General features: G+C 43.4%; 1 protein-coding gene across 14 annotated transcripts in view; it reads right to left on the minus strand.

The window, feature by feature from the left end:
* Nucleotides 1-833: 833 nt before the first annotated feature.
* ncoa3 (nuclear receptor coactivator 3) overlaps nt 834-26391 on the minus strand; it is a 57837-nt gene continuing 32279 nt past the window's right edge. For 5 of the 14 annotated variants that reach the window (XM_066702481.1, XM_066702475.1, XM_066702473.1 and 2 more), the window contains 21 exons: nt 17113-17217; nt 16506-16666; nt 13781-13881; nt 13104-13278; nt 12642-12818; nt 12280-12366; nt 11988-12128; nt 11369-11516; nt 10568-11145; nt 8921-10017; nt 8613-8742; nt 8234-8425; nt 7742-7972; nt 7344-7503; nt 6777-6972; nt 6197-6502; nt 5729-5830; nt 5214-5442; nt 4650-4830; nt 3897-4068; nt 834-3654 (listed from right to left, as the gene is read on the minus strand). In XM_066702481.1, coding sequence (XP_066558578.1) covers nt 3643-3654; nt 3897-4068; nt 4650-4830; nt 5214-5442; nt 5729-5830; nt 6197-6502; nt 6777-6972; nt 7344-7503; nt 7742-7972; nt 8234-8425; nt 8613-8742; nt 8921-10017; nt 10568-11145; nt 11369-11516; nt 11988-12128; nt 12280-12366; nt 12642-12818; nt 13104-13278; nt 13781-13881; nt 16506-16666; nt 17113-17198 — 4662 coding nt within the window. In that variant the 5' untranslated portion in view covers nt 17199-17217 and the 3' untranslated portion in view covers nt 834-3642. Of the gene's footprint in view, nt 3655-3896; nt 4069-4649; nt 4831-5213; nt 5443-5728; nt 5831-6196; nt 6503-6776; nt 6973-7343; nt 7504-7741; nt 7973-8233; nt 8426-8612; nt 8743-8920; nt 10018-10567; nt 11146-11368; nt 11517-11987; nt 12129-12279; nt 12367-12641; nt 12819-13103; nt 13279-13780; nt 13882-16505; nt 16667-17112; nt 17218-21556; nt 21661-21999; nt 22050-26391 lie in introns of all 14 variants that reach the window. The other 9 variants (XM_066702480.1, XM_066702479.1, XM_066702472.1 and 6 more) reach the window with 5 other exon arrangements.

Genomic DNA, 26391 nt, shown 5'->3' on the forward strand with positions numbered 1-26391 from the left:
GATTTAAAAAACAGTAGTTCTGCCTTGTGATTTTTATAGGTTCATTTCCTATCACAAGGCCTCTTCCAGATGAACCCAATTTAAGTCTGTACTCCCAGTCACAACTTTTATACAACCTGTGAAACTGAATTCCTAGTCTTTTGTTTGTTTAGTTTTCACAACGAAGAAAAAAAAGACTTGGATCTCGGGGTGCACTTTTTAAAAGGGACTACTGTATCTGAAACAGAAGAGTTTCAATCGAAATACACAATAAACAGGCCATGCCTTGTACATAAACCCTGCAGACATTTCTTGTTTTCTTTGGTTTACCAGTGAACATTTGATAGAGGTTAATAGTTTGTGAATAAAGTGTTGAATGCCAGATATCCCATTTTTACAACCAGTCTCTGGTGTGCTTATTGCTAGTGTGAAGGGATGGATCTTCAGTTCATTTCTAACCAGCCTGTGTGTCTAAAGCTGCAGTTAACACAGACAGCTCCACATGACAAGACACATTCAGGATCTCGTACTTCTCACACTGGAGATTAGACATGCATTACACTGCAGTTTAAAACAAGGCTCGGGGTGTGATTTATGAATCTGTGAAGAACAATGTGCCATGTATACTAAGCATTCAAGTTAGAGAATATAAAATGTGACACCATACACACTTGTGATCTGCCTAAGTTGAATTAGAAGGGAAACCAAGCAGCCCAAAAATAGAGTAATATTGTAGCACAAAGCAAACGGCATCATTGATCTTAACATAGTCAAACAAGACACTACAACACGTCTGACATGTCCACTGTCTGTATGACACACACTATGGAAAAAAGAAAGACCACACAAAAATATTTAAATAGAAATTTGTATTTACATCAATATTAACATCAAGAACCAAGTAAGAAAAAAAAAATGCAATAGTAATTTACATCCTGAAATTATGACCCCATATTTTTAATTTTCTGTAATTAGTTTTTCTTTCCATTGGACAAAGAATACAGAGCATAAAGGAACTTTTGCATTTTTTTTCTGAAGAATTAAAAGCATTAGCACGGAACGTCCTGCAGGCTTCTCTGTATTTCACCGCATAAAGACTCTAAAAATATTTCCTCACTAGGCTATTTAATGAAATAATTAAAAGCAACTTCCTGTCCTTACCATCGGTCACCAAAAAAAAAAACTAAACAAAACCCCCCAAAAAAGTGGCCTTTTGCAAATTTCTTCTAGGTCTTAAAAAGATAAGTCTAAAATTCTAATTTCATGTATACTTTTGAAGACAGATTTAACTGGCTACACGGTGTTTCATTTTACTCTGCTACTTTTTTTTTTTCTTTTCTTTTTCTCCACCAGTCTCAATACTCTAGTGTGTAGAGGGAACTGACACGGGTCACATGACCAGAATCATTCAAAGCTGCTGGTATCCAAACTGCACAGGGCGCCCCCTGTTGGCCGCACCCGAAAAACAAACCCAAATCATAAACCATTACTGTTGCTGAAACCGATCCATTCTATACTGTAAGTATGATACAATATACAAAAGAAAATCTATAATACATATTCATATGTATATATGTGTGTACATATACACATACATACATATATATACACACACACGTATATATGACACACATATATACATAAATACACTGTCAATGTCAGAAACTGCTCTAAGCACTGAGGGAAAAAATAAATCTTTGGATTGCGCATGTCTTACAAGGTAGATATTTTAAAGAGCATCGAGAATAATTAAAAGGGAGGAAATTAATTTAAAAATAAAATAAAAATCACACAAAAGCAACCTTAATGCACACTGCCAAGGTACAAGAATAATTAAATATTACAGACAACCCCCCCACACCACCACCCCCCATTACCTCCTCACCTCCTGCTCGACTCATTCCCCACAAATCATTTCTCTCTGCCTAGTCTCAACACTACGGCCCATTACAGGGCTTTACATCACGCCTGCTTCCTGCACACACTGCTAGACAAGACTCCTGGCTCGCTATCTGCCCTGGTTCATTACAAACAGCCAAGGTAACCTAAAGGAGGGATGGGGAGGAAAAGAAAAAAAAAACAGCCGCTGAAGGCCTTCTACACATGGGTGTCTTCTTTAATGCAACAAATACAAAAAATGTTGAAAATGTATTTGGTGTTTCAACAGACTAGGGCACACGGTACTAACTTCTGGTAGTAGTTTTACAGACGTTGTGGGGAGCATGTGTGGAATGAAAACAGGGACTCACCGCTTCCTCACGTTGATAAACCATCTAAACACGGGGGACTGGCGCTTAGGAGACAACAGTGCTCTACTAAGAGAGCAGGGAAAGCGAACACATGCGGTCTGTGCTCGGCGCTCTTCTCGGCACTCTTCTCGGCACTCCTACTCAACCTGTCAGGCCACAAGCCTGAGGGACACCTTAGCAGTAGGATGAGCCACTTGTGTATTCAACACTTGCAGTGTTTTATTAAAAGATCTGATGATAAAATCAAAAACTGCAAACCCCCAACTCCCCAGCCGTGCCCACTCCCCCTCCGCTTTAGCATCAGAAATAAAAGTGCCTAAAAATTAAAAAAAATAAAGTGTCTCACCGGTTGTCTATTAAAAAAATTGTATTCAAATGTGACTTCAGAGTGGGGAAAGGGGAAAAAAAAAAAAAAAAAAAAATCCTCCCAACTAAAATACTGCACAGTGGGGGAAATATGGTATTGACCTAATGGAAACTAAGAAAAAGAAGAGGAAAAAAAAAACTATACTTTAAATATTAAGCCTTACAATCTGTGCAAAAACAGTATGTGACCTACAAAAGCAGATATAATACATTTGAGCCTATTTACAATTCATATTCACAGACAACAAAGTTCAGAATGTGACATCTAATACTGCAGTACCTTTGCTTTGAGTTGATGCTCCGTTTCAGTCTAAAGCGTCGAGGAAAAATTATTGCTTAAATCTGCATAATAAAGAAATATCTGTGCTTACTGCTTTCCATTTATCACCTCCTTAAATTAAAGATGGGCCCCCTGTTTAATTAATAAAAAAATGACAAGCTTTTCTCTGTGCATTAATTCTTGAATAAGGCTATAATGACCAAGAAATATTGCAACAATCCTTTCAATATCAGCCTCTCTGTAAAGTGCAATCACTGACACCCAATTTGCTACTAAATAATTTTGCTTAGTACCTTAACCCATCACATGTCAAAGCAAAGAGTGTTTCCCATATAAAAAGGCTAAATACTGCATGACTTACACTCTATGTAATGAGACCTATTGTTTCTCTTTTTTACAATCAGACCGTTTTCCATTTGGTCCAGTAAGTAAAGGTGAACTCCCTTCGGTAAAGAGCCTAGAGCCAAGAACCCCCAACTAGATTGAAACAGATTTGTAAGATTAAATATCAGATGGATTCCAGCGATGCCGTGAGTCCCAGTCCGTCCCAGAATGAAAGACTTTTACCCGGATGAGGAGCGGGCCGTGTGGAGGTGCTCAGGTCCTGCTCGGACAGGCTTTGTAGAAACTGGCCACAAAGAATCAGTGCTCCGGTCTGTCTCAGTCCACTGAAATTGGCACAAATAAGCTGCCTAAACACAGAGCACGCATCGTTCAATTGGGTTCACAGTGAATTTCCATTTTACCACTAGTAGGTCCGCCAAGATGTCAGCAAAATTTCTGTTAAAAAAAAAACAAAAACAAAAACACAGGGGAAAAATTCAAAAAATATATTTCAGACAGATTGTGAAGATCAGTGTGAAATTCAAATACAGGGCAAAATAAAATGCATCCTCCAGCACTTTGATTAATCTGCCTCTCCACACATTGCTATGTTTGCTCCTTGGTCAATAAAATTGACCTCAACTGACATTTGTTGAATGGTACACAAAACGAAAACCTCAAATGGGAAGAGGGCGCACCTGCTCTGGTCCCATTGGCATCCGCCCCATAGCCATGGGATTCATGTTCATCTGCCCTTGCAGCTGCCCCATGTGGGCCCCGCTGCCATTGACGGGCATCGAGCCGTTCATCATCATACTGCCGTAGGAGCCAGGGTTGCCTTGCTGAGGGAACTGCTGCTGGGGGTACGAGCTGCAACAGAGACGCTTGTCAAACCGGAACACACTTTCCTCTGACAAATTAATACTGTTTATTGGTTTTAGTATTTTACATTTCAATTAATAAAAACATTAAAAAACATTTTTTTTAAACAATTTCTAAAATCACTTAATTTTTAAAATCTTAAAGTGATTAATTTTAACAAAATACATGAACTCAAATAAACCTGTGCGTAAATCAATAAAACAAACTTGTGATAAAGGCACAACTGCCAAACCAACAAAAAAGGTAAAATACATTGAAATTAACTGAAAATGCATCAGATAAATCATAAAACAAATAAAACCATAAAATAAAAAAACAAAAACAAAACAAATCTGATGCATTTAAAATTAAAAACCAAACAGCCAATGTATTTCACAAAATAACAGAACAACCAACAAATAACTAAACAAAACAAGTGCATTTAAAATCAACTAATTCTTTAAAAACAATTAAAATTCATTAAAAGTGGTTAAAAGATCTTGGACTCGGGCTCCAGCAGGGGGGGATGGTCCTCTGACAAATTACTTGAGACTAAAGCTCTACAAAAGACAAAATCGCTGGTGCTGTACCTGCTCCGGGCCATGCCCCCCTGCGGCCAGCCCTTCATGTCCGCAGTCTGGTACATGGGCGCACTCTGGGGGTGCTGCTGCATCATGGGGTTCTGGGGCGGCCCCAGGCGGGCAGACATCATGGAGCTGGGGGGGCTGCTGGCTGCTCGGACGAATGAAGGGTCCCCCTGCTGGTTCATCCCTGGAAGGGCAAAGCAGGATAGTTCAAGCACACACCCTCAGTTCCCACAGTGCAGCACAGAGGTGTTCCACACATAGATCTGCAGAGCCACCACTAGAGGGCAGTGCTACACCAAGTGTCACGATCCTAAAAAGCATCATTACAGTGAAGAGCCTGAACACACAACTCAACCAACAAAACACTAAATATGTAATACGCAAAGGACCCTTCAAATGATGTGGGCATGCAGCCTGTGGGACAGCTAGACCATTCATATCCTGCAGGTCTTGTCCTGAATGTGAAGTTCGCTGCACAGGCCTGGTTTACCTTTGACACTGCACCTGCTGCTGGGAGAATCCCGTTTGATGCAGCAGGACCCTGCGCTTCTTAAAGCAGCTCCTTACCGTAGTTGGGGGCGTAGGAGAACTGTGCACCAGGCTGGACCATGGGGGCCTCCATGCCGGTGGGCGCAGTGACATTGGGTGGAGGGCTGAAGCCCCCGGCGGCCGCGGCCGCTGCCTGCTGCTGCTGCTGCTGGTGCTGCATGAGCATCATCATCCGCTGGCGCCGCAGCTGGTGGTTCAGGATCTCCCGGTTCCTCTGGGCCATCATCTGAGCATTCAGGAAGCCAGGCTGGAGGGGCAGAGACAGGCATGAAACACCGGGAATACTGTACAGCACTGGAGGTCACACACAGGGGTTTCTCACTGATCAATAACCGGACATTTAAATGCTTATATATGCTGCTGCTGCTGAATGCGATCTCTAACAATGCACTGAAGGAGCTTAATCTCCAGCACTTCCTTCGCACGAGGGCCCATCATCTCGGCACTGGAAGAGCTAATGGAAAGACTATTAAGAAGGGGAGTGACAGAGCAAAAGTTTTGGGCAATTCTAACAACCACCAGAGAAAGAATACCTGTCCCCCCATGGGGGGCTGCATGCCGGGCCGCAGCACCGGGCTCCCCGCAGCTGTGTTCTCCATCTTGATCCCAAGGCCCTGGCGGCTCTGATTCATGAACTGCAAACAGGAACACAGTTGACAATCATCAGGAAGCGTCTCTCAGCGCAGTTTACTCCTTAGCTGTACAGTTACATATCAGATTACCAGACGGCGACTGCACAGCTGTCACACCGAGTCACCGGCTCTGTGACCCTGGGAGACAGACTGTGTCGGTGCTGATGAGTGGCAGTGTTAAGCAACTCAATACCAGTTCTAGAACAAAGCAATTATAACTGAAGCAATACTTATCTTCTAGTCAAAGCAAGCAGGCATTCATAATGTATAGCAACTTTTTCCACATTAGTCTCCAGTATGAATTAATGATGAACAGAGTTAATACAGCAGTCCCAGCAATGCTGCCTGTGTTCAGAGGGTGTCGGTTACCTGCTGGCCCTGCAGTCTCTGCTGCAGCTGCAGCCGCAGCGGTTTGGGGGCGTTCATCATGCGCGGCCGCATCATGCTTGCGCGGGGGTGCATCCCAGACATGGGGAAGCTGCCCTGCTGGCTCATCGGATTCATCATGGGGTTGAAGCCGGCGGGCTGCCCCTGCATGGGGTTGTTATAAGCGGGCTGCATTGCCATGCCTGGGGGTCCGGGGTAGCCTTGACTGTACATGGGAGGTTTCTGGTCCATCACCATGGATGGGTCCTGCCCAGGGAAGGGATCACCCTGGGGATCCACTCCCTGGCCCTGTAGGAGGATAAATAAATACAGGTCATAATCAAAAAACAGTACAGAACAAACTGGCAACAAAGGGGAATAATAGTTCTAAGTCAGCCCATGAACTCCACAGGAAAAGACTCTACCAGGTGTCTAACAGGTACAGCCAAGGTCTTCTGGAATAACCGCACATTGAAACAAATCAAATAAACCACTCCTTTATTTCACTGCATTGTGGATGTTCTCTTAAGCTTTGAAGTGTGACAGAGACAGAGAGCAAGCGAGGTGTGCGGAGGGTCTTTACCCGAGAGGCAGCTGGCTCTCTGACCTGGCTGACAAGGTCGGGGATGCCAAGCGCCCGGTCAATCTCCTCCAGTGCGATGCCATCGGTGTTGTTGAGCAGCGAGTCCAGCTGGTCCAGCAGGGCGCGCTCGTCGCTCTGCCCTTCGCTGGTGGAAGGTGGAACCAGCAGCTCGTCCAGGGGGTTACCAAACGGTCTCCTGCAACACACGGGGAGCACGCTCAGTACGGCAACCAGGGCCACGGCACTCTCAGGCTGCAGAAGAGTGCTTGCAGAGAGGTAATTAACTGGGTCTGTTTATTAACTTCCTCTAATAACTCAGTAATTCTAATGTCATTCAAAATGCAGCTTCACATCGTAAACCCTGGCATCCCTCTCAGAATTAGTGACATTCATTCACATTAAGACCTTAATCTGTTAGTACCTCTCGAGGATAAACGCTAATTGCAAAGCGTTCCTCCCTTTTGTTGTTAGTTGTTAAAGCAGAGTGCTGTTCTCAAGCAAGTGATAGGCATCTTGAACATTAGTAATGAAAGAGTGGAAACGGTTGCGGAGGCGTGCGGCGTGTACCTGGGCCGGGTCTTGGCTGTATTTTGCAGGGAAGACTGGGTGTACCTGTTCTGGCTGCTCTGAGGCCCGTGATCCATCACGTTGTCAGGCCAGGAAGGGGACTGGCTAGGATGCCCCTGCTGACTGAAGGGACTCATGCCCATGTTGATATCGTTCGGTCCTGCAGAAGGAGAAGAGGATCAGGTCTCCCCTCTTTACATGGCGTTTCAAAGAGGCGTTTCATTCAGGATCATCAGATTTCCATTAAATTTTCTCCAGAGCAAAAATATGGAATGAAAGTCACAGAATTCACACCCCACACACACTGCTCAAAATAACAGGAAATGTACTCAAGCCTACACCACAGAAGGCAGACATGATTATATATGCTATCTTGCAAGGCATAACGGGGTCCATACCCATATCCATCAGCTGCTGCTGCAGCATCGACGCCCTGCCCGGCACACTGTTTGACCTGCCAACCAGGGGACCTCCCATCATGGCCTTGGAGCTGTAGTCCATTCCTGGGCGGATCATGGAGGGATGCCCAGCCGAGCCCACAGGGCTGGCGTTCGACCTTGGCAGCCCCCACTCCCCCGAGCCCCCCATGGGAGAGCGCTGAGGGACGCCCATCCCTCTGTTGACCATGCCTGCAAAACAAATGGCAACGTCTGACACAGCTCAGGGGGGTTGCTATACCTTATTCACAAACCATGACATGTCTTGTTGGAAAAATATTTTTTTCCCCTTCCCCACAATTGCTATCTATCTATCTATCTATCTATCTATCTATCTATATGGTGGCTGACAATGAGTTGCCTTTTTAAAATCAAGATCTACTTAAGTGATGGATAGACAAAAAGGAAGCCTGCATTATCAGAAACCATTTATTCCAGAGAACGGAGACATACCCATGTTCACTGGGAAGCTCTCTGGCCCCCCCATCATGCGCTGGCTGTCCAAGCTCTCCTGTTTAATGGGCATGGTGAGGGGGGCGCTGCGCCGACCGGCAGAGTTTGCACCCGTGGGTGGTTTCCCGTCCATAGACATGGTGCGCTGGAAGGGGGCCCGGGGTCCAGGCGCCATATCAGAGCTCCTCAGTGCTGGAACAAAGTGGCAGAAAAGGTTAGAAACTGAAAAGCCAGTGGCAAAGCACTCCACTGATCAGAGACGGAGCTTTTCATTTACAGATATTTTCTCATGTACATAACATTCAAACCATATAGGCCTTTTTCAATCTCTTTAGAAAATCAAATGCTAATATCGCGAAGAAGAGAACTCGTTTTTTACCATGCACACTATCTTCTGAACAATTATTCTGCTTGTTCCCGCCGTCATTCCCTCCCCCCGCACCAGACTCTTGGTAAAAGCTGGAGTTGGGGTTTCTGAGACCTCCCAAGATTGTCTCCAGGGTATCGATCTGCGAGACGGGGAAAAGAAAAAAACATTGATAGAGTGGTAACAAACAAACAAACTCAACAGCAATTTTCTTACAGGGAAATTAAGATGTTTTTCCCACAGAAGACTAACTGCCACACTACATGGACATTGGCATGGCTTGAACCTGCTCAATGAGCGCATCTCGTGCGGTTCATTACCTCGTCTGGCGGCTCGGTCTTGATCTTGTTCTCTCCGCTGTCAGGAGTCGAGGCCATGATGCCCGAGCTGCTGCAGGTCCCTTGCGAGTTCTTCCCCTCCAGCTCCTCCAGCTTTGGCTTGACATCAGCTGGCTCTTTGGAGTCATCCTTGTTCAGGAGGTAGTGTAGCAGGGCGTTGGGCTTCTCCTTCTTGGGGCTGGGCTGCTCTTGCTTGATGTCTGATACCCCCGCTCCTGCAGCCCCAGCCCCTCCTCCTGCGCCAGCTGTCGTCATGGTCCCCATGTCTGCCGATCCCGCCTCGTGGCCAGCGTTCTCCTTTCCCGTCGCCTCGGCCGTGATCTTGGCCACTTCGTCTGGGGAGTTGCCGTTCTGCAGCAGCTTGTGGAGGATCTTGTGTTTCTCCTGCAAGGAGGCTGCATGCTGAGCCCCTGCAGAGGATGACGAGACACCACCAGGGGCCTGACCTGCAGAAGCTGAGGAAGAGGAGGAGACGCCAGTAGACGAGGGGCTGGTGACACAGCCCACAGGCTCCTTGGAGTCCAGTGAGGTGGGCGTGGTGGCGCCAGATGGGGGGACGCCCCCGGCCACCATGCTAATGTCATCCGTGGGTGACGTCAGCAGCTGGAGCAGTTTCTTGTGGCCCTTACTGTCTGGCATCCTTCGCTGCGGCTCGGCGTTACCTGGCCCTGCCTCGCTGCTCTCCTTGTTCCCCCTCAGGCTGGCCTGGCTGTCGGGCCGGTCTGCAGCACTCTCGGGTGGGTTGTGGTGGTGGTGGTGGTGGTGCAGGTGGTGGTGATGATCCCCCCCGGTGTTGTAAATGCCTGCTGGGCTCGGGGAGTCCACACGACTCGGCTTGCACTGTTGGCTCTGTTGCTGCTGCTGCTGTGGTGGAGGCGGCTGCTGCTGCTGCTGCGAAGAGTTGATGCTGGGCGAGTTGTCGGGTTTGTGGGCAGGGGAGGACAGAGAGGAGGGCAGGGAGTTGCCCACACCTTCACTGATCGCTTGCAAAGCATTGAGTGAGCTGCTCGAGTAGCTACTGCCCCCTCCTCCAGTCCCGGCTCCACCAGCACTGCCCGGACCCATTGGAGAGTGAAGACCTGCAAAACAAAAAGCCATTGCTTAGCACAGGTTTTTAAACTAACTTTAAAAATGCTCTAAATACATGTTTGGCATCACTTTTTCAACAATTGCTTTGATTTATACACGGGTACCCGTTTTCCAAGCAAACAAAATACATCCAATGCAAAGATATACATACACACACACACATACATATACACACACCAATCAGCCATAACATTATGACCACCTGCCCAATATTGCGTAGGTCAGTTTTGGAGATGCTCTGACCTAGTCGTCTAGCCATCACAATTTGGCCTTTGTCAAAGTTGCAAAGATCCTCACGCTTGCCCATTTTTCCTTCTTCTAACACATCAACTTTGAGGACAAAATGTTCACTTGCTGCCTAATATATCCCACCCACTGACAGGTGCCATGATTATGAGATTATCAGTGTTATTCACTTCACCTGTCAGTGGTCATAATGTTATGGCTGATCGGTGTATATATTACACATATACACACACACAAATGTGTGTGTGTAAAAATGTTTCTAGGAATGCACAAAACAATCTTGTGGACACATACCTCCAGGAGAAAACTGGCTATTGACCATTTTAGGGCTCCCCCGGGTTCTGGGCGACACCATGAGGTTCTGCTGGGACACATTCATACTGGGGCTGCCCTGTGATGGGCTGCTCATGCCCAGGCCATACCCTCCACCTTGGTAAGGTGGCTGCTGCTGCTGCTGCTGCTGCTGCTGCTGCTGCATGGTGGGGCCAGGGTGGCCCATCTGGTTCATCTGATTCATTTGATTCATCTGATTCATCTGGTTAATTTGATTCATTTGATTCATCTGGTTCATCTGAGACATCTGGTTGACCTGGTTCATCTGATTCATTGGATTCATCTGATTCATCGGATTCATGGAGTTCATCTGATTCACTTGGTTCATCTGCATCATCCTGTTGCCACCCGCATACATGGAGCCCCCCATCTGGCCCACGTGGCCTTGTTCGCTCATGCCGTAGCCCCTGTTGATCCCCATGCCCATCCCTGGAGCAGGGGGCATGTTCATGGGGGCACTGGGGTTGGCATTGGCCATCGCTGGTGGTCTCATGCCCTGCATCACCGGTCCCTGGTTTGCACGGTATCCGTTCTGCTCCCTAAACAATATGAAAAACAAGTTGGATTCCCAGAATGAAGAAATCCTTCCTTCATACATGTATTTATTAACAGTAATTCAGAGATCAGCTCACATCTGCATTTTTAATGTATGCTGCCAAGAAGGAGATTTCGACCTGCAAGATATCAGCTGAGCTTGCTTAACACTAACCTGGCATTGCAGAGTTACAGAACATGCATGTAGCCCAGGATTACGGTGCGTACCTTTGCAACAGGTGAGTGGATATGAAGCATTGGGGCTCGTTGGTCATTGGATTGCGGTAAAGTTTACTTTTGGTTTGTGCGGTCACTGGAGTGCCGTCAGACAGAGAGAACCGGTACAGAGGTGTCTCAGCGTGATTCTGCATGTAGGCTGAGGGAAGAAAACAAACATCAGTGCATCTGCAGGGGGGTCTTATTCTGATAATTCCAGGAGAGGATGGGAATCTTACTCCACAGTGAAGACCACAGCCAAAATACTCTAAATCAGGCTGACCACAATGCAATTCCTAAGGGCCACAAAGTCTTACGGCATTCAAAAGGGATCTAGTTATTTTCTGTGTAGTAAAATCAATGCAAGGTGCAGTTCTATTTAAAGCAGGCCTAGAGCAAAGTATTATAGCTGCTAAATTAATCAAATCTAAATAAGTAAACCAAGAGACCTGGGATGCTAAAAATAAAATGTATATAATCAAAAAAAGATAGTGTGGGCTTCAGGATACTGACTTTGACACCCTCTGAGATATGGACAAATGCATAGCTGCATGTTGCACTGTATGGGACAAATATCAGGCACTTTGTGGAGACAAAAACACAACATTTGGGAAAAGCTGCTGTGCATTACCTTCCTGGTAGTGGCGTTTGTGAGACCAGGGCTGCCCCTCGCTGTGATGCATGAACATCTGGATACATCTGCGCAGCAGGTCCTCCCAGCCTGGCCGCATGGAGGAACGCAGGGAATTGGGGTCCACGTGTATCAGCTTCCCTGGTGAAGGAAAGCCAAAAAGACTTCAGTTTTCCACACGCTTGTTTGAGGAACACAGGGACACTTTCTATCAAAATACCCAAAGAGGTAGTAGCAGCAGGTCCCATTTACTGATAATAGAAATAAAGCAGCAGCTGAGCAGGAATCTCACCGGACAGCTCGTGTCTTGTAATGAAACTCTCCGTCCTCTCGACTGCAGTAACACGTCTCGCCACACAAATCATACAGGACTGCAGATCTGGAGGGGGGGAAAATATATATATTGAAAATAACTAAAATCAACAATGCAAACAAGGTAGATTCTGCTGCAATTTTAAAGGGGAATGTTCATTTATTTAAAGGAACAATGCACATTATCATTCAGCCTTGTCTGAGGGAACTCACATTCAACAATGAACAAACTCTATAAATACATATTCTAAACACAGTGCAAGATGACACTATTAAATCACAACACCACTGCCAGGTATCATTCAACAGTCATTTAAAGTGCAGATTCCACAACAGCCATACCTTCCCCCTCCTCCATCATGGCCTTGGGCTGGGTCAGGGCGAAGCACTGCATGGTTTCATAGCGCAGGCTCCCGGCGCCTTCCTCCGAGGGGTTGAGGCCATACTTCACAAGCATGCGGCAGTTGAAAGTGTGGCTCTTCTGGCGGGGCGCCTCGTTACTCCATGAAACCCCATTCACTGCAAAAAACACACAGCAATGGTGAAAATCAGCTCGGACACAGTGAAGAACAATGCAGAGAAGGAAAAAAAGGCGAGGTTGTGGAATAGGGCATGTAGCATCTGCAACCCCTGCAGTTTTAATACAAAATCCATGGAACATGTATTTGGTCACCTAAAGCCCGGTGATGAAATGCATATTTGAATGTAGTGGCCCTCGTCTCTGGATAATGTTTGGGGCCTTCGGTAAAATGACACTAATAGACCCAATGAGGAGAGAGCAGTAAAGGTATTTGGCCGCCTTACGGTTAGACTTTGGCAGGTTCTTGTGGAAGTCCTCGCGGTCCTCCTCATGAAGGATATTGTAGACACTGGTGTTGATGAGCTCCTCCTGCTTGAACTGCAGATACTGCGTCACATTGTCCGAAACGAACACTATGCTGCCTTCTCGGTTAACCACAAACAGAAAGCCATCCAGGGCCTGTTCCAGGGAGGAGGGGGGAGAGACCAGCAGTTTAGCATAACAGGGAACATCTTACACTGGTTACCCTAGCATTTCTCAAGGCAGACAAAAACATGGGCACCATCTCTCTTTACACTGTCACAAGATCATTGCGATTCAGACTGAATATGGGAATCATGGAGGTCTTTCTGTGAATAAAAGGCTCCACGGCCTCCAAGTCAGATCACCGCAGATAACTAATTGGGACCATGACACACAGTGAGCTCAACTGAAAGCACAAGACTTTTGGTTTTCCATATTACAAACTTTGCATCACCCTTGGGCTTCCCACAGCATGCCTTGGGTATAACAAGCAATCTATTACAGCCCGCAAGAGAGCATGCTTTTCTTTTTTAATTACAATTATAAAACTTTCTTCTGATGCTCAGTTTCTACAGCGGTTTGCAAACTTGTTTTTGTGATTTAACCCTCCCCACCCCTCCTATCTCCCAACCAAAATGCAGTAGTGTGCATTTCTGACCTGCAAGAGGAGGGGCCCAAGGTGGTCCTTGTCAATGACCCCCTGACCAGTTGAGGACACATCAGCCTTCTGGACGTCATCGTCGTTTGAGGATGCTTTCCCTGCAAGAAAAACACACAACTTTACTTCCAAGCACGTGCGGGATCACACCTTGCTCTCCAGCTAGAATCAGTCAACTTTATACGCTCACCTCCACCACACACTAGGAGGTCAATTGAAAAACATAAGACATGGTATTACTACTCAAGATATTAAAAGGACACCTCTGACGTTTATTAAATGGAACACTAAGTGCAATCTATTTCATGTCCATAGCGGTTAACACATGGTTCACAGCATTTATATAAGTTGGGGAAACACGTGAAACATTATTGACTGGTCTGCAATCCCAGAAAAGTAGTCTTTTCAAAGAGGAGGCTAGTTAGCATGTGATGATGTCCCCTCCGAGGAATGACGCAGAAGCCAAAGAGCCAGCCTGGAGTGTCAGGAGCAGTCGTGGAAGCTGTCAGACCCTCACTGGAGACATCTGGATTACCGAGTTAATTGCTTTGTGCTTCACCACCTGTGTAAGCCTGTGTACACACTAACCATGCCATACAACACAGCAGCCAGTCCACGAAAAATGAGACTCCAGACAGACACTGCAGTGTAAAATGCTAATGATCGAGCACGTTCACGATTGTTCTCATAAAAGCTAGATTTGGGTTTAACCATTATTTTGTAACTTAGATAAATGTATCCAATCAAATACAGAATAGATGGTCAGTTTGCGAGGTTAGATGCTAATCTGCTCGGACAACACTACTTAGACTAAGTGAATACATGAATTGGATAATAACACAAGCAAATGTTAAGTTAAGACTAAAACCGTGAGCATGGAGACTAGTCAATAACAGCACACCAGCAATACTGTACTGATATAACTGCTTAAACTAGGGATTTAAAAAGTGGAGACTTTGGTTTTATTGCATTTATTTTAAAATAAGCAAAACACAAATGTTCCACTACTTTTCTTTACCAAAGCATGCAGTAACTAGGTTCTCCACCAGGAGGCAGTATTATTCAGCCTAACATTGTGTTTAGGGTTGGCTGGGTTGCAGAAGCAAAGTTGACTTTTGTTTGATTTAGTTTTTTGTTTTGTTTTTAATTCTGTTGCCCTTAATAAGCAATTTACAGTAAAATGCAGCTTTCCACAGTACAAATTTGAACATTATATGGATAGGGAGAACCACCAAAGTAGGTACAGTATGAGTCTTTGTTTTGCTAGAGATTAATGTTTAAATTGTTTTAACCAAGTGATTCATAATTTTGCTGGTTTATTTTCAATACAAAATCACCTAAGGTCGGAATACAAACAAAAAGGTTTATAAAAACACCTAAAAATAGCAACAGCAAACAAATCCACATGTTGCAAAGTTACACAAATAAATGGCACCAGGGAAATTATTGAAATCCTTGAAGTTCATTAAAGCTAATTACACTGCATTTCTTTAGCACTACGTTTTATTTCTGCTTTTTGCTCAGCACAGAAAGGCATTCTTGGGAAATGCAATGTTCACCTTATACAACTGGCCTTTTAGAAAGGCTGTATTTTCTAGGCTTTTGGGACATTGATAAGTTACTTCTAATGTCTCTGTGCCTCTGAGGGGCTTTGACATGTTTACAATTTATATTATCGTTCCCCAATGGTGGGTTATTTATTCTAGATGGAAGAAAAAAAGTGCCGTACTACAAAGCAGGAAACAAAAGGCAATTATGAATCATGTCAAGGTTTGGCAAGTCTTCTGAAACAAGAGGTTGCAAGTCACATAACACTTGTACAGCACTTTGCTCTAGAAACCGATTTGGTTAGAATGCTCAGCCGAACCACAAGAAAAAAGAACATCATCTATTGTTTTAGTCAGGAAAAGAAAGTGAAGAATCAAACAGCTGACATAAATTAATATCAAATTACCCACCAAACTTCCTTTTCTTTTGGTATGGTTCAACAGACGACTGGAAGCAAACCTGCCATTCAGTATTTCCTTATAATGGTTACACTAGTCGTGTGAAGATGTCATAGGCAAACTCCCTGTCCATGACATGAAGCAGCAGACTCTGTCGTGTGTGCAACTTGATTATTCACTTCCGGTAACTATGGCAACCTTTCTCCACAGAGCCGGAGCAGCTGTACCCTCTTCCACTTCCTATCAAGATACACTATTCTAAGAACTCTACCCAGACTGTCACTACTTCCTGCACACACAAGTTATTAATGCAATAAATCAAGTTCAGGCACGAAATTCAAAATGCATGTAATATACAGTCTAGCTTGCATTTCTAAATGCTATTAAGTTCAAAACAAGTGAAAACATTTTGTTGCTGTGGTAAGAAACCACTACAAGTGTTTTGCGCCAACAAGACTGATATAATTCAACATTCAAGTAGTGTGGGCAACACAGATATACACACAATATAAAAGTCTACACACCTGTACTGAAAACAGTGCATAAGAAAGAAGACATCTTAAAAAGATTGAGATTTTTTTAAAGTAAATAAGTAGTCATCAGGAGGTTCTCCACTGAAACAATTACAGGTACTTAAATAGCTGATGCAAGACATGCTTTTGTAAACGTCTATACGAGTGCAAGCACACACCATACAAACACCCAATTACAAAAACATGCCCTAGGTTTGTGAGAAGACAAAAAACAGAATAGATCAAACTGCAATGAGAAGACCGTACCTTGTTCCTTTATTTGTCGGATCTGACGAACGGTCTCTTTGAGGATGGCACACTTGTCAGGCTTGACATTGAAGTTATCGATGTCGCTGAGATTTGCTGAAATCAGCTCGGCGAGCTCCTCGATGTACTTGCTTTCCTGCTCGCGCCGTCTTTTGTCACATCTGAAACAACAGCACAGCCATTACCCCTGCGGAACTCCAGTGAACTTTAAATCCATTAATATTGTACGGAAATTAAGGGTTAAAATGGCTTGGGATTTACATGTACCAATATCTGCAGTGTTTGGTTTAGACAGAGGTCATAGAAGTTAAAATAAATAAAGGAGATGAATTTAGGTCAATGATTATTGCATAAGTGTAAATTGCAATGTTTACTCTGTGCATATGTATATACTAGTAAGGAGGAAGTTACAATGAATACAGTGACTTTAGAAATCATTAAATTCTAAATATGGAAAGACATGCACCAGAAACCCATTTTTTAATCGCTTATTCTTGTTTAGTTACATATGCAGCTCGAAAAATTAAATTGAGAATTAATTGGAGAAAGAATAATGGAAAAACACAATCTCTTCGCAACACACATGCGTATCTCGGGAGATACCTACCCCAGCCCTGGCGTGTCACAGGTGGAGAGCTTGCGTTTCCGGTCTGAGCACAAAGGGTCCAAGGAGTTGTCTCCCAGTCCACTCATCTTAAACTCATATCAGCACCTAAAGAGAAGTATAAATAGATTGAGAACACATTTTTTGTAATTATAGTTTATATATTACAAAGAGGATTTTAAAACAATTTTAATTCACTGGTGCCACAAGATGGGACATGACATCTGCTGGAACATTGGCTAATGCTTGCAGAGTTCAGTAACCATGGGGGGAAAAATGAGCGAGAAGGAATTTAGGTATTATAATTATTATTTATAAATTGTGCACTGCTCTAGTCACAATCGTCTTATGTTTGGATTGCTAGCAGTAAGTGCAGAGCTGCAGCTACAAGCAATACCACACATGCACACAACTGAACATCTGGCGTTTCTCAACAAGGACTGTGGCTGCCTGGCACCGCTGTTGCACACTTGCAGCCAAGATCAGTCATTTGGAGTTAAAATGCCAACTTCCCACCGCCGAGCACAGCCCAGCCCAGCCCCTCACTGCAGGCCGTGCACTGTGCAGCAGGATTGTGATCATACGTGGATTATCTCCACTCTGACAGTAAGCCATGTTCCATGACAAACCTCATTAGACAGAAGACCATCGCACTTCCCATGATGCCTCACCAGGTCTGACTTCAGGAAGTCAATATAAGAGCGAAGTGATCGTTTTGATCGAGTGTGCTGTTGTTGGTGATGACAGTGCTGCAGACCATAGGGGGGTTGGGATCTTGTCGAAAATGTATTCTAGTATGCATATGGTTTTTATACTCGGGGGAATCTCATTACATTTCCTCAACAGGACTGAAATATTTCTCTGGTCGTTGTTTTTGTTTTGGTCTTTAAAACACCATCATACATGACTGCATGCTTAATGTGACAGGTTAGTCAAGCGGTAGGTCTTGAGTATTATTCTTCAGAATGAGAACACACAGGAGGAGATTAAAATAGTCCTGCTCTGTAGAAATGGAAGGAGGAGAAGGAAAGTGATTGTATGCAAATTACAGTATAAAATCGGCTCCACCCAGTAGCTTCACAGAAACCAGGGAACGTCCATTACAGGAATGTACAGTCGAGTCAGTCACGAAGCCAGATCAGCTAATACGATTATTGGCATCTTCTAGGAATCTTCATAGACATTGACAACAACGAAGCAGAGACACAAGGTATGACACAGTCTGAACGAAGCACGATGAGCCATTGATCATCAGGGAAAAAACAACTACAAACAAAATAACAAATCAATTAAAACCAGAATGTTCACTCATTTCAATCTGGATTGATTTTCATTCAATTTCAATACAAGAGATGCTGCCATTCCAATTCATTACTTGAACTAGTGTGTGCAGGATGCATCCCAAACAAAATGGGAAGGATGTGGCCACTGCAATCAATCAATTTTTCACTACACTTTGACACGTGGGGTTGAGGTCAGTTCCGATTCCCTTTCAGACACATTCCAAATTCCATTTCCAAATCAAATGGAAAAAGGAATTGCAATTAGAATTGAAAAATTGGAAGCGGACACATATTACCAGTGATTTTCAGGACTGTTAGAATGAAAAGGTCAACTGGATCCGTCTATCTGGATTTACATTTGCCGTAGTGTTTTTCTCAAAGGGGTTTAATGGCTTAAACTTCTGACAAATGTTTTATTTCACAAGGAATACTAGGATAGTTTTTCACAAACTAAGAGGAATCAAGAAGGGTGTGCATGGTAACATAGTTGTTGTTGTTTGGGGGGTTTTCATCATAAAGGGTTGAGGTCAATGCATCAGCCCATTTCAGCCTGGCGCACAAGAAAGATCTTGGCACAGCAATAAAGGAAATGTTTCATTAAGTGTGTGTCATTTTCCATTTCTCTTAATTACCAGCCCTAATCTGCTTCTAGAGCTAAGAGAAGCAGAATGACGTCAAATATGGTTCACTAACGATTGATCGCATTACATTTAATTTGCTTTAAAAGATAGAGGGACCCCATTTTCCAATTAAGAGGAGTGCTCCCTGTTAGGAGTTCAAATTCATTCCCTTTTGTGCCAGATCTCCCGAGGTCTGGATACATTTTTACTCAAGCCTGGGTGTCAGAAATGACAAGCCCCTAATTGAAAAGCTCCGTTGAATGGATGAGAAATGTGGGATAAAAGGTAAAATTAGGCATAATAGACCAGGAAATTATGGTCTTTGTTAAAATGGAAGATTGTGTCCTTCTCCGTGGACAGGGGGGAAATCCACACGTCTCTTTGCAAGTTGGTAAAGTTGCATCTTGTGCATCTATATTTTAGAATATTTACATGTATAATGAGAGGAAGACTATACGACCATGTGGGATTGGAAGCATAGATAATACAGCTTTTACTAACGTGTTTATATTTTACTGTATGGAAGAACATTGACAATCCAGTTATGCAACAACCTTGTTTTGCGGTGCTACCAACATCGCCACTGCACCACAACAACACGTAACACTTGCTTGTGCAGGGCTGTTCTTGCATCCACAGGTTAAACGCGTTCCTTTCTGGTAACCGTGGAAACCTCTTGATTCAAGAACAGCACTGTTGTTTACATCTCCCCATACAGTCTCCTTTCTGTTCCTTGGACCGGTTTCACTGGGGATACACAACAATGCTTCAGCTCATGAACAGCACACTATTCAGAGCCATAATTACTGAGGCACCATCCACTAGTGCTTCACAAAAGTATAGAATGATGGTTCCTGTTAACGCATTGCTTCACATGCAGACGACTTTGAAACAAGTTACTTTTATTTGATTTAACTGAAATAAGCAGTCTTTTAGAATGTGTTTGGCCTGATTAAATTTCCAACGGAATATCAACACAAAGGGGTCACCAGTCAAACCATTAAATAATTTAAGACGGCCAATGAGGTGGAATAAGGAAACAGCATATGCATCTCGTATGTGCTGCCTAAGGTTAAGCAACTACAAAACAAATCAAAGGATTTTGAAATACATTACACATATTCAATATTGGATGCTTGCTGTGGAAAGGTTAACAAGCAAGACTGCAAAAAGTTAAGAAACTGATGCACTCTGAAATGATTCTACCAACTGAACACCCCAGGGAAATGGGTCACCTCTAGTCTTATTTAGGCAACATCATTTTCCACAAAGGGAAGGGAGGATGAGAAAAAAAAAGTCAATTATGATATGCCACTGGCAAAGTAATATGGTGGTTTCCTATCTAAAACACATTGCTGGATGTCAAAATGGGACCCTTGCTCGAACACAACAGTTTCTGTCGAGACATTTCTCAGAGTCCAAATCTGCCCAGATGGTACTGCTACAGATACTGAAATTCAAATCTTCATATCAGAATGCATTCTATTTTACAGGATACTGGACTTAAAGCAAGTTTCCCTTTATTACTTGACTCCACCCCGTGTTTAATCGGCACAATTTTCCAGGTTCCAATTAAAGGCTTTGTTGGGAAGATTGTTTGGTTTGTTTTTTGTTTTGCAATTCTAAAGAAAATACACTCCATTTCCAAGTAAAATGGCATTATTCTTTTCGGTTTTTAAGAAATCAATATGGACTTTGGATAAAGTTGAGCTGTAATAGTAACATGTAAATATATAAAAGACTAATGCAGATAAAGCTGAAAAGAGGAGTTCTAGCCACTCAGCACCACAGCTCTGCACTGTCTGCTGCCTCGTCCTGCTCTGGTGCAGTTGCGTCATGTGACGCTGCAATAGCTCTCCGGCTGGGATTGGAAGACAGCCTGCTCAGTGGTGGCTGGCACACATACAGGCAGCCACACACACACACGCTCACGCACGTACAGACACATGCACACACACAGGCGGTTACAGACAGAGAGAGAGAGGCAGTAACAGACAGAGGCGGGGGGGAAGGGGGGGGAGAGAGAGGCAGTTACAGACACACACAGAGAGAGAGAGGGGGAGTCAGACAGACAAACAAACATGAATACATTAACATAGGCCAATACAAACTTACAAGACAGATGCACAGATACAAGAAGGAACACATCAAAATAAAATCAGTCAAACACACAGGTAGCATCGCACATGGACACCCAAAGACAGACCACCAAAACAGACAGACCTCACACACACTAACACAAAGGAAGAGACACTGAAAGAGAGAGACACAAAGACATGCATGGAGAACACACACATAGAAAAGGAGATGTACCCAAACAGGCACGTGTACATAAGCACTAAAGACCAGGACATGCACGTACACACACAAGCAGACGGGGGTTGGGTGGGGGGAGGGGGCTGTAGAGAGGGTTAGTGGTGCTTACAACAGATATCTGACACCTTCTGTTTAATTGACTCTCGTGTGGCGCTGCCATTCGTTAGCCGACTGCTACATTCCAGCACAGTTAATCCCGAGCAAATTATCAACACTTATTACACTTACTCTGCAACCGTGTAGCTCTTTATTGCTCTTGCGTTTGATTCCTTGTAGGTTCAGATCTGAAGCCCGCAGCTCAGCCAAGGTCTCTCAACGGTGCTCAGGACAGGCTGTGGAGGTTAAGCCTCTTTCAGAATACACTGCTGTACACTTCTTTTAGGCAAAACCAGGCACACAAATCTGCCCTATGTTACGTTACATTACAGTACTGGCCCTTACATCAACCAGTGCCAGAGTTCAGGTGAAATAAAAGTAACTTATTTGGATCTACTGAAACTTGCACAAAGAGAAAGTATCACCCACCTTGTTATTACGCACAACGTAGAGAACAGCAAATCCAGAAGCGAAACACAAAGCTTTACCACATTCATTACATACTGATTTCAACCTAAAACTTTCAATTGCAGGAAACGGTCATATTGCTTTTGAATGAACTCCTCTCAGCTTACCTCTATAGCAGTATTGAATTATGATTTCAAGCCGTATTCGACATCACATCCTGAGGAAACAAACAAAAATATTAGAATGGAATCTTAGCGGTCAACAAAACGTGCTTGCTTCCTACAACGTAGAATAGTTATGCCTTGATAGGTTTTCTATTAATCTATTATTCAAAAAAGATCATATAAATGTCTGTTCAAACCCCCCCACCAGCAAAGATTAACCCCACTTTGATTGCTCTTCCTTTCCATGGGATAAATCCTTTTGAATTATGACACTTCAGCGTGAATAACAGACAGCTGTGTGAGGATTTCTGGTGAGCAGACTGAGAAAAGATAAGCTTTATTACCACCATGAAAACACTCTAGTCTTTTGAATATTTGTTAAAAGCGCTTCCATGATCCAGACATTTCACATATCTTTCATACAGGGAGACTGTGAAGGTTTTTGGGGTCATGGTATGCGAATACTCCAGTCCTTCTCATTGAGTTATAATGGTTGTATAGAGCACTGATTAGCGTTGGAATGCTGGAGTATAATTCCGGCTCCAGAGAGCAAGAGCGCACAGCCCCACACCCCATGGCCACAGCGTGGGCTCCAGATACCGGACACACCGATTCTGCTGTGCATCTGAAGTACACCGCCATCTTGGCATTTAATGAGTAAACGTATAAACATAGCTGCACACAGAGAGGAGGGGCACATTATACCCTGCTTTATTTTCTAGAGAAAGTTTGTACAATTATTATAAAATCTATAAATAAACACACAAAACACTGCCACTAATGATTAATAAGGTTTGTGTGCTGGAGATCCATTAGGCAACCATTTACAAGCATTATCCACACTTCTTAAGTCAGTGATGGGACTTCAGTGCATTGAAAAATAAAGTGTGCAAGTTTCCCCCCACCCCCCACCCACGCTTCTCTCCCTTGCTCCCTCCCCCTCATTTGGAGAAGGGGGAATTAATCATATGCTAACTAGCCAGCCATGCATCCGCTCTAAAGGGAATCAAGTGAACACTTAAGAAGTTTGGATGGTGTGTGGATTTAGGAAGGAGCTGCCAAAAAGCGTAAAGACTGCAGAGACTGTGGAATGTGCGAATGTGCCTTTGAGTTTGGGGTTTACACACATTTCACATTAGTGGTGTTTTTTTTTGTTTTTTGTTTTAAATTATACATAGTAGGTTTTCCCCACAGTCTCCAAGTGCTTGACGTTCCAGTACATCTTTCCAGCATTTTAAATGCTATATTGCCTTCCACTTATACAAAGATTGGTTGCATTTAAGCTCACAGACATAATTTCAACACTATATCAGTCTTGGTCAACTCTGTAGAGAACAAACTATTACCCAAACAGAAGCCTACATTTACTGGGGAACCCAAAGTTAATCTTAACCCTTAACCTTAACTGTACTGCAAAACGTAGCTATTTAAATGTATAAACTAAACCTAAACCATGAGACCATTCCTAACCTAACCTATATTGCTAATTAAGCCTCACCATACTGCTGCTTCATGTAATTATCAAAACTTTTCACAGGCCATCTGACAAGAGCTCACAGTTTGAGAACATCTGTCTTACCATCAACATTTAAATAGTTAAAATGTTTCAGAATTATGTTTTTAGCGAACAACTATAGTTGTTGAAATGCCTGTTTTTTTTATGGGACTTAGCATCAAATGTCACAACCAGGGAAAAGTATATATATTTGTATTCTACTTCGATGAATAACTTGATACAGAAAGCCAAAAACAAAAAAACGTGTCTTACTCAAGACTTTGTTAAAGAGTTATAAGGTAGATTACAATAATAGCAATTTAGCAAATTATAGTAACTCTACAAATTGAAAGGAGAAAAAAAAAACATCTTCACCCTGACTAGCCAAAACACAGAGCTACAGTGAGGGAAAAAAGTATTTGATCCCCTGATGATTTTGTACGTTTGCCCACTGACAAAGAAATGATCAGTCTATCATTTTAATGGTAGGTGTCTTTTAACAGTGAGAGACAGAATAACAACAAAAAAATCCAGAAAAACGCATTTCAAAAAAGTTATAAATTGATTTGCATGTTAATGAGGGAAATAAGTATTTGATCCCCTATCAATCAGCAAGATTTCTGGCTCCCAGGTGACTTTTATACAGGTAACGAGCTGAGATTAGGAGCACTCTCTTAAAGCAGCTTGGTGAGAAGGTGACAACAGTTGGTGCGATCATTTACAAATGGAAGAAACACAAAATAACTGTCAGTCTCCCTCGGTCTGGGGCTCCATGCAAGATCTCACCTCGTGGAGTTTCAATGATCATGAGAACGGTGAGGAATCAGCCCAGAACTACACGGGAGGATCTTGTTAATGATCTCAAGGCAGCTGGGACCATAGTGACCAAGAAAACAATTGGTAACACACTACGCCGTGAAGGACTGAAATCCTGCAGCGCCCGCAAGGTCCCCCTGCTCAAGAAAGCACATGTACAGGCCCGTCTGAAGTTTGCCAGTGAACATCTGAATGATTCAGAGGAGAACTGGGTGAAAGTGTTGTGGTCAGATGAGACCAAAATCGAGCTCTTTGGCATCAACTCAACTCGCCGTGTTTGGAGGAGGAGGAATGACCCCAAGAACACCATCCCCACCGTCAAACATGGAGGTGGAAACATTATGCTTTGGGGGTGTTTTTCTGTTAAGGGGACAGGACAACTGCAGCGCATCAAAGGGACGATGGACAGGGCCATGTACCGTCAAATCTTGGGTGAGAACCTCCTTCCCTCAGCCAGGGCATTGAAAATGGGTCATGGATGGGTATTCCAGCATGACAATGACCCAAAACACACAGCCAAGGCAACAAAGGAGTGGCTCAAAAAGAAGCACATTAAGGTCCTGGAGTGGCCTAGCCAGTCTCCAGACCTTAATCCCATAGAAAATCTGTGGAGGGAGCTGAAGGTTCGAGTTGCCAAACGTCAGCCTCGAAACCTTAATGACTTGGAGAGGATCTGCAAAGAGGAGTGGGACAAAATCCCTCCCGAGATGTGTGCAAACCTGGTGGCCAACTACAAGAAACGTCTGACCTCTGTGATTGCCAACAAAGGTTTTGCCACCAAGTACTAAGTCGAAGGGGTCAAATACTTATTTCCCTCATTAACATGCAAATCAATGTATAACTTTTTTGAAATGCGTTTTTCTGGATTTTGTTGTTGTTATTCTGTCTCTCACTGTTAAAATACACCTACCATTAAAATTATAGACCGATCATTTCTTTGTCAGTGGACAAACGTACAAAATCAGCAGGGGATCAAATACTTTTTTTCCCTCACTGTAGTTTGCAAAGGATGAAAAATAATAAATTCACCCACGATAAAATGAGTCATTCAACTGTAATGCCATAAAATTGGACTTATAGGATACAAAATTAGAAGTTGCCCTGTATCAAGCACCAAGGTTAACAAATCTAAATAAGTAACTCGTATAGGGCAAATTGTGAATGTCTTTAATACACACTTAGGGAACCTAGATCCTGTTAATAAAGGAACCGGTTGAATTGTTAATTCTTAAGTTTGTGGTAACAACTTCCATCCTGGTTATGATTAATCATGTTGTGAAGAGTTCGAGATGATCTATGGATCAAGAAATTATACCACAAAATTCTGTATTCAGACTTATTTTACTGAAGCTATTACCCTTAAGAAAAGCACAGCAACCTCCTAATAAATCATATGCTCTTTTTAGGTTTGCTGTGGAGATCTGCTCCCCCCCTCACTCAGAGTACTGAGCCTTCTATGCTGGCAGGCAGTGAGACATGCGCCAGTTTGTTTATTTATTTATTTATTTATTTATTTAGGTTTTTAAATTAAGAGCCCAATTCACTAGCCCATGAGCTGCAGCGAGTAAGTCATAGAATAGTCACAGAATAGTGAGCTAATTTCATAATCTGTTGATAAAAATAAAGCACTAACAATTAGCCCACTCATTCAGAACAGCTGTTTACAAAGGTTACTCCAATGTATATTGCCTACGAATTGCTCAGTTTGTTAAAAAGAACTACATTCAGGCTGACTAATGTTTACATACCCACACCCCAGGTTTCTTTCATCATATCACTTTTTTCCCCCTCTTTAATTAAAAACAGGCACTAACAGCTAATAAAGGTGAAATGACTGCTTTCACTGCATGTGTCCCTCTTGAAAAGGTGTTTTCAAAAGCAGCACTGAAAACAGTTCAACGGGTGACAATCTGCTTATTCTGAGAACAGGGAAGTCCAGCTAGCACGCTGGCAAGGCCCAACAGTTAGGGAGTATAATTGCGCACACACACACACACACACACACACACACACACCTAGACTGTAGGCATCATGACAACCACATATGCAGTGTCATGAAGGCATGATAAGGCAAAGAGCTTGCT

This window comes from Amia ocellicauda, chromosome 4, assembly GCF_036373705.1.
Source record: "Amia ocellicauda isolate fAmiCal2 chromosome 4, fAmiCal2.hap1, whole genome shotgun sequence".
NCBI lineage: Eukaryota > Metazoa > Chordata > Actinopteri > Amiiformes > Amiidae > Amia > Amia ocellicauda.